The sequence below is a fragment of the Malaclemys terrapin genome, chromosome 10 (genome assembly GCF_027887155.1).
Source record: "Malaclemys terrapin pileata isolate rMalTer1 chromosome 10, rMalTer1.hap1, whole genome shotgun sequence".
Classification (NCBI taxonomy): domain Eukaryota; kingdom Metazoa; phylum Chordata; order Testudines; family Emydidae; genus Malaclemys; species Malaclemys terrapin.
In genome coordinates, this window is record NC_071514.1 from 82,711,950 (window position 1) to 82,720,305 (window position 8,356).

Genomic DNA, 8,356 nt, shown 5'->3' on the forward strand with positions numbered 1-8,356 from the left:
AATAAAGTAATTTTGCCAGCAGTTTTGTAAATGAGCACAGAGAAAATGGTGTCCTGTTACAGATGCTTTGGCAAGATAGCTCTTGGCAGATACTGCAACTAGCAAATTCACTTTGGGTCTCTGTTGTTCACAGACTTGATTAATATTCTCTACGTTCATTAATTGTCATCACATTTATTTTCCTGGTTTAAAAGATTTTCCAGGGTTGCCTTGAAACCAAGTCTATAGCCCGTTTCCGTGATTCCCAGACAGAAGCTTTTGTGAATTCCACACGGTTTCCAAAAACCCTTCTTCCCAGTTAAGCTCCAGCCTGAAAAATCTTGCCCCAGTTTGCCTAAACTAGTAGGACCAAATTGAAATGTGTTTTTTTTTTAAAGTCACAAAATGTAACTGTTTTAATGACTATATTTAAAAAACCACTACATGCAACATATAATTTTGTTGCTATCGTAATTAAGAGGTATTTACAAGAGCTCACCAGCCAGACAACAGAATCTGTTACTCTTTAAAATTCCTATATACTGTATAGAACAAAATGACCTTGGTTTAAAACCATGGCATTCAATCCTGCAAATCTTTACTCGTGTGAGTATTTCCACTGAAACCCTTGTGATGACTCCGTATGAGAAAGGGTTACTCAGTTGAGTAAAGATTTCCAGACTCAGCCCCATCTTCTCTAAATGCTGGTAAAGTGGCAGTAGGAGAGGGGGGAATTCCCTGGGCAATGTTATTTCACTTTAATTGCAATTAAATCAGTTCTTTCTCTAGTGTTTTCTGAGTTTCATTAAGTACACAGAATTTTTTTAATATAATGAAAAACACAACACGTGGTTGATAAAAAGCAAATTTTTTTAATTTTATCAAATTGATCTGTACAAAAGTTAGCATTGCTTAGTCAGAAGCTAGTGAACAGAACAGATAAGTAACAGCTGAAGTCTTTCAAACTTTATACAGAAAAATAGATTGCATAAAAATGAGTTTTCTGTAACTTCCCCCACCCCCACATCCCCAAAAGGAAATATGCAAAAAATACTTTTAGAAAAAGAGTAGGAAACATAGAAAAGGTAAAAAGAAGATAACCTCTGAAATGTGTTTAAGATTTACAAAGTTTTTAAAGGCACAAGTTACCATAAAATAGATGGTTATTATATGCTCAGCATACAATGGAAGAAGTAGAAATATATCAATGAATATTAGTCTAAAACTAAGTACCTAAAAAAATTTAGTGGAGAAGGTTTTAGTTTCACAGCTTGATGGATGACATCTGGTCCCTAGAAGCCAAAATTAATGTAGACTAATTTCTCATTAAATTACACCTTTCTATAAACTGGCCTTGGTTCTGAAAGTGTACAAAAATTCAGTGATGCCTTCAAATCCAATTTAATATCTTGAAAGCAGCTGGCAAGGAAAATCCGCACTGTCCTGCTCCTTTTTCCAATCATTTAGCCGTTGAATTTCATAACTTTGCTCCCCCCCACACACACACACACACACCCCCTTCCTTTTATTGTTTTGGATTTGTGTGTCAATTTCAGATTTGTGACTGGTTCTGTGGGACATACTGGTTATTTCAGCCCCTCTCTCAAACACAATTCCGCAGTGGTTAAAAAAATATACTCCAAACACCATTTTATTGGATCGTCTCCACTATTTTTTTATGCTTCCCTCTGCCCCATCTTTAATTTTTTTTTTAAATTCTACTTTTTGCACAAAAATTACTTCATTAATTAAAAAGACAAAATACAGAACATAAATACATATTAAACAGATTTTAAAAAAAAAAAGAAGAACAAAAAAACCACCAAACACTTTTAAGCTTCCAAAAAACAAAAATGAATGTTAACTACAGCCAAACCTTGCTTAGAAGAACTCTTGACTAAAACACACACCTCAGACATTTAATTGGTTGGTCCTAGCCGACTCGGATATGTTCCCACAAGATCGTTATATGGAATAGCTGAAATTTTTTGTATATATTAATTGGTCCTAGTGAGTTCTTGCCTCCAAGGTTGGTCCGTATCTCACATTGCAATAGACCCTTAAAGTCTTGTACATTTTTCCACTCAGACGTTCAAAACTAATAAGTTCGCTTCAGTCCTCACAGAGGAGTCAAATAGTTTTGTCCTTCATTTATTCAAAAGGAATTTTCCGTCCGATAGGTTTTGTTTTCATTAAAGAAAAATAGAACTCTGTCTTTTAAAAGTTTGGAGATTTCGAAGCAAGCGGACATCCAGTCACAACGAATAGAGTTCCCAGTGGCTCAGCAGGCACTTAGGAAATTGCCACAGCACTCCACTTTGTTTTTCCTTCATTCCTTCATTAGTGCATATAGTTTTGGGAAGACCTCTCAGACTCCTTCCGTCCTCTAAGGCCTCGTCAGGGTTGTGTAGACAGGCTGGTCCCAGTTAGCAGTGGGGCTGTGAGCGGGAGGGATGGACAAGCCGTTCAGGATGGGTGTGGCGTAGGGGCGCCGTGAGGAATGGAAATACGGATACTGGTAAATGCTGGAGGGATACCCGGAGTAAGGGTTGTAGTAATTAGAACTCTGGAGGTCTGTATAGTCGCACTGCGAGCTGGAGAAAGAGGCAGCCGCTGTGGCGGTTGAAGCCGTGGTGGCACAAGCCTGTGCACTATAGGAACCGTAGTCGGAGTGAGTTGGAGACCCATGGGATTGGTCACTGTAATGACTTGGGCTGAGTTGCTCCGTTTTGATGTGTGGTCTCTGCTGGCTGGTTTCATTTAAAGTAGGGGACACCGAGGCTGGGCTTTTGTGAGTCCAAACTTGGGCTGCTCCACTGGTGCCGTTGGCTGAATGGGAATAGGAAGGGCCGTAAGACCCTGCTGAGGAGTTCTGCCCGTGGTCAGCCGGCATGGCCGAATGGCCATTCAGTGGCAAATACTGGTCAAGCTCACGCACGTCAAAGGTCTCCATGTTAATGACCTCGCTGCTGAGTTCAGAGATGTCCACATTGCTGAAGTCTATGTTCTGACGGCCGCTCTCCACCAGGCGGCGCCCCTCGTGTTTCAGCTCTTGCTTGCTCCCATGATGAAGATCCGTTTTAGGGGTGGTAGGAGGGGTGGGTGGTCCATGAGTTTGCCCTAAAGACAAAAACACATTTTTAAAATGAAAGGATTTGATGGCTATTTGGGGGGGCGGGCAGGCAGTTTATCATCTTTTAGCTATTCAGAAACTCAAACGCTGGATCTTTAAATAAAACATTGTATCAAGAAAACACGTTAAAGATGGGCAGATGTCACCATAGCTTCTGAGCCAATGAGCCCGATCCTCAGAGGGTATAAACTGGCTTCAGTGGTGCTATGTTGATTAACACTAGCTGCAGATTACGTTTCCACTGGACTCTGAGCCACTGAGCCCAAGTTTAATACTTTTGTGGGGTTACTGCAGAAGTACTCCATGAAATCTTTGGAGAGGCAAAGACATCTAAAACTAATTCCTTGACCAGAAAGTGCAACTGAGTTTCACGTCAATGGAAATGGTTCAGACTTTCTTGACAAGGCAGTAAATGAAACTCTTATTCTGTATATAAAAACCCATACTAATACAAACTTAAAGAGAAGGGAGCGGGGGAGGAAAGTCTCACAGACAGGATTCATAATAGGGAGAACAAACACGTCTGAAATTACAGGACATTAGCAATACTTTTGGAATCTGTCAACACTAAAAGTTTGCCAATTCAAAGCTCCACTTCAGAATCCAGAAGGGTTGAGATGAAATTAGTCTTGATCTCTAGGGCTTATTCTTGAGGCATCTTCAAAGTTACCAATTAATAATTAACTCTGATTATATCTGTTAACTCTCTCTTCCCCACCCCCACCCCCTGCAGACCCTGCTGATACATTAGTGACGGTTTGAAAATATAGATTTGTTTATTTTCTAATAAATAGGATTCAGCCCTGTCAATGGATGTTCCTAGATCACACACATCACCAAGGTATCTGGGACCTTCCACTGTCTTCAAGGGAACTGCTTAGAGTATCCCATTGTAAGGGCCCAATCCTGCAAACACATGCAGGCTTCCAAGTGTGTGTGGAAGCGTTATCAGAGCTAGACGTGAAGGCAGGAATTTTCCCTTTTGTTTATTACAGAACCTGACTGTTCTACTGGGATAATAAATCTTGGCAAGACTCCTTACCTGTGTGATCACTGTGATGGTGAGAATCTCCCACACCTCCTAGCCCGGTGTCTGCTTTGTAGATCTGGCTCCCTGCATGATGACTGAGCTCGGCTCCTGAATCAGAATCGCTCTGGCCAGCTTTTACACTTTTCCTCCTCCGGGGCTGGTATTTATAATCCGGATGATCCTTCTTGTGCTGAACCCTGAGCCTCTCAGCTTCTTCCACAAAGGGACGTTTCTCATTTTCACTTAACAAACTGTTTTATATTTTAAGAGGAAAAAAAATAGTAAATTACATGTTGCTTAAAAAGCAAACTACAAATGTCTTATGTTTTCAAGCATTTCTATCTCTAGCTTACAGGCATTGATTCAGCAAACCAATAAATTAAATCACAAAATAAAGTTTTCACTTGTAACAAGTACAATTTGTTTTACTTGTTGCATGTATTGCAAATATCAGCTAAAGAGCTGTTAAAGCATCCACTCTGGATATTGATAACAGGGCAAAACGTTGTTTTTTTTTTATTTTACATTTAATTCCATATCCTGCTCCTAAATATTATTGCTATATTTCACATGTAAATCATGCTGCACTAATATGACTTAATCTCCAGTTCTGTTTGAGCATTTGTCGCTTGCAAAAAACCAATCAATATAAATGAGACTATTTCATTTAAAGTTTTTATTTCCTCTGGAGCTCCTATTTGAAAACGTCCTGCCGATACCCAAACCATAGTTGTTTAATGTAGGAATACTGCTCATCAGAACAAATGCAGGATGTTTTTCTGTGTGTAATCATAAATAACTAATTTTAAAAAAAATCTATGAGGGACACAAAGAAAAAAGATATATATATATATATTAGTCTGACTTGCCAAAGGCAGCATTTGAAAGCATTAAAAAAATTTCTCAACTAGATGTTTTCCAGTAAACTATTAGTACTAGACAAATAAAGTTAAACATAAAATAAATGTTGAGTATATAAATACATTTGTGTAGAAAGAACTAAAAAAAAATTATGAAAACAGTAGATGTCTATTAAAAATGATATAAAAGGTATAATTGAATTACATAGTTCATTGTAAAGTTGGTTAGATATACAAACGAGCAAGATAAATATTACAAAAAAGCCACTGTGAAGTTACTGCTAAAAAAACCCCAAACATTTCCTTGTTGTAGAAATACAATCAGAGAATCCACCCATCGTAAAAAGTTGGAGGAGGGAAAGGAGCAAGACAGACCGAAATCTCAGAAGTATTTAATTATGATGCTGGGCGCCAAGAAGAATCCTGCACCCAGTTTCTTTTAACAGTCCTTTCATTGCTCTGGACTGCAGTGAATTCTACCATAAGGCAGCCACATGAAGTACCCAGTTCATTCATTAGCAATCGGCTCGGCTGAAGAGAGACTCAGAGTCTGGAAGTTTGAGAGCGTACTACAACGCAACCATCACAGACATGCCCTTTCATGGGGAACAATCTACCCCAGCTTTGGCCATTTCTGCCGAATCAGAATGAATTTGGTTTGTCTGTTCATGTCACTAGTCTCATCCACAGACAGGAATGCTCAGAAGGTCCAATCCTGCTCCCCTAAGACTCTCATTGACTTTGATAGGAGCAAAATGGCAAAACTCTCGCTTATTTAAACAGGAGCAGGACTGGGCCAATGCTTCATTCAAGCAAAAATCTGACTGGCGCCTCAGAGTTAGGCCTTTCATTAGTATTTCGTAAGAGGGCCCAGAACCTGAATGATGGATTTATCATTTGTTCTTTGCTACACGTTGAGCTTAATCACAATCAGTTCATTTTTAATTGTCCGAAGTGTCACAAGAATGTTTTGGTCAGGGGAAAAATTTACAATAAAAGACAATTCAATACCCTCTTTTTCAAGGGTCCACAGCTTGAGAGATCTGTGTCCCCCAGCTAGGACCAGCCCAAAAAATTCCACCAGCATCTAACCTTCTGGACTCATCTCAAGCCCTACAACTAGCAGAACTACTGGTGCTTTTTGCTAGGATATTTCCCCCCCACTATTACTGAAGAAAGTTATAGGTCTAATTGTTCAGGAACAAGGTAGCTGCAGGTAACGTTGGCCCCTTCAGTTCTCGGGACAGTCCCTCTATCTGGTCTTTGTACTAATACAGACAATTCTCCCCTGCTGCACAAAACAGGGACTAAAACCCCTTACTCTAAAGAGCAAACATTGGAACCCAGACCGCCTTAGCACTCCATGAAGCAGTGAGCTCCTATATTAACATATCATAGGTCCTTAGTTAGGGACTCTCCATTCTGCATCTCATGTCCCATTCTCTGGCTATCTTCAATGATTACTCTATCCAAGCGTCTCCAAAAAAAAGGAAGAGGTAAAAGCCCCGTCTTTTGAGACTTTTCAAACTAGTTTGGCCTCGGCCACCAGCAACCGTAGCGGGACAACTGTACCCTGCAGTACAGATGAACCCCCTGGGACCTCTGCATCTTAAGCTTCTATAATGCTACAGTAAAATGGTCTAACTTTCGCTCACTAGATTCTTGTGTCTGGTCTCAACCCCCAGCCCCGGCTCAGTATGGTGCTGTGAAAAACTACTCCAGACAAGAAGTGTTGAGGAGGCTGTGTGCATGGTGCATGTGTGTGAGCATAGTCTGTGTGTGTGTGTGTGGACAGGGTGTGGGTGCATCATGCATGTAGCACTGTGATGCCTTCTGTGTGTGGTACACGTGTGGTGCATGCATCCTTGTTGGATGCATGTGTATGTGTGTTGTTCGTGAGGTGCCTGGTGCGTGTGAGTGCACAAGCCATGCCCGGGCCGTATGTGGGTATGTTGTGTGTGGCACATGTGTGCACGATGCGTGTTGTATGCAGCATGTGGTGCCGATGTGCATGGTGCATAGGCACGTGTGTGTGCAAGCCGTGCCCGGGCCGGGTGTGCGAGGCAGGCTCTCTCCCAGAGTGCAGCCCCAGCTCGGGTCCCCTCGCCCCAGCCCGGCCCCCCACTTACCGCCAGAGCTTGCCCAGGGTCTTGCTGAGCTCAGCGTTGTGCAGATGTGGGTACTGGTCAGCCAGCTTCCGGCGGGCGGCCTGCGCCCACACCATGAAGGCATTCATGGGCCGCTTGACGTGGGGCTTGGCCTTGAGCGATCCGTTGCCCCGCACGGGCATGGGCACCAGGCTCCAGTCGTACCCCTTCAGCACCTGCGACACGGCGTCCCGGATACAGGCGGGGAAGCGCTCGTCCACCTCGGCCGGTTCCCCCTTGGGGCCGGCAGGTGGGCGCGGGGCGGGGGCCGGCGGGGCGCATCCCAGCCCCTCCGAGCCGGCGGGGGACAGGGGCGCGTCGGAGTCCGAGTCCACGTGGGACATGGAGCTGGCAGTGCCCGACGGGCTGCAGGGCGGATCCAGGACTTTGTCGTGCTCCTCGGTCATGGTGAGCATGGGAAGGCGAGCAGCGGGGATGCGCTGGGGGACACCCAGGGCAAGGGGACCGCGAGAGCAACAAAACCCCCGCAGGGTCCCCGTCCCGGCGCAAGGCGCCTGCCCGGGATGCAGCAGCGCCGGCCAGATGCGCCCCAGATGTGCCGCAGCGGCGCGCCTCTGCTTCTGCCTCCCGCTCTCCACCGCGGCTGCCCCGGCGCGCTCGGCTCCAATGCGAACCTCCGGCCCCTGGCCACAAGTTTCTTTAAGCAGAGGGCGAGCGGCTCCGCCCACCGCCCCCGGCCCGATTGGTCGGACGGAGCCGTTCTCATCTGCATCCCTGCCCCCGCCCCCTCCGCTCTTAAAGAGAGAGCGTCTCCCTTTCCCCCCTTTATTATGCTTTGCCTCTCGACCCACGCGAGAGCTCGGGGCTGTGGGCTCCTGCGCGTGTCCTGCTGGCTTTTAGGAAGGCAATGGGCCCCCCTCGTAAAGCGAGGGGCGGGTTGGCTGTGGTGTGGCTCCTTTTTTGGTTTCCCGCTGCAGGAGGAGTACAGTCACCTGCGGAGGTTTTGAAGAATGTATTGATTTGGGGAGGGAGGGGAGAGGTAGGAAGTGGCTGGTTTGAGTCATTGTAGCTCTTTGCATCCCCTGAGCGGTAGTTTCAATTGCAAAGGCTCGAAATGCTGCAGGCTGGTTTAGCACCTGGCGCCTCCAGAAAACAGGGTCCCCCTCTGCTCCTCGGGGGCTGGAATTGACTTTAATTCTATTCCTGGGGGGTCTTTTCAGTGGGGGACTTCTGCTGGTGCCCTTGA

The 8,356-nt window shown here is 44.6% G+C and overlaps 1 protein-coding gene across 1 annotated transcript; it reads right to left on the reverse strand.

Moving 5' to 3' along the window:
* Nucleotides 1–831: 831 nt before the first annotated feature.
* SOX8 (SRY-box transcription factor 8) lies at nucleotides 832–7,757 on the reverse strand. The gene is made up of 3 exons (XM_054042962.1): nucleotides 7,132–7,757; nucleotides 4,155–4,393; nucleotides 832–3,099 (listed from the first exon to the last, which is right to left on the reverse strand). The coding sequence occupies exons 1-3, from the start codon at nucleotides 7,563–7,565 to the stop codon at nucleotides 2,366–2,368; spliced, it is 1,407 nt and encodes a 468-aa protein (XP_053898937.1). The 5' UTR covers nucleotides 7,566–7,757; the 3' UTR covers nucleotides 832–2,365.
* Nucleotides 7,758–8,356: the final 599 nt, after the last annotated feature.

Coding starts and splice junctions, on each gene's coding strand:
- SOX8 (XM_054042962.1), bottom strand. CDS start 7,565: ATGCTCACCATGACCGAGGAGCACGACAAAGTCCTGGATCCGCCCTGC. Junction 4,394..7,131: donor ACCCTGGGCAAGCTCTGGCG/GTAAGTGGGGGG, acceptor AATATAAAACAG/TTTGTTAAGTGAAAATGAGA. Junction 3,100..4,154: donor CCATCACAGTGATCACACAG/GTAAGGAGTCTT, acceptor TTTTGTCTTTAG/GGCAAACTCATGGACCACCC.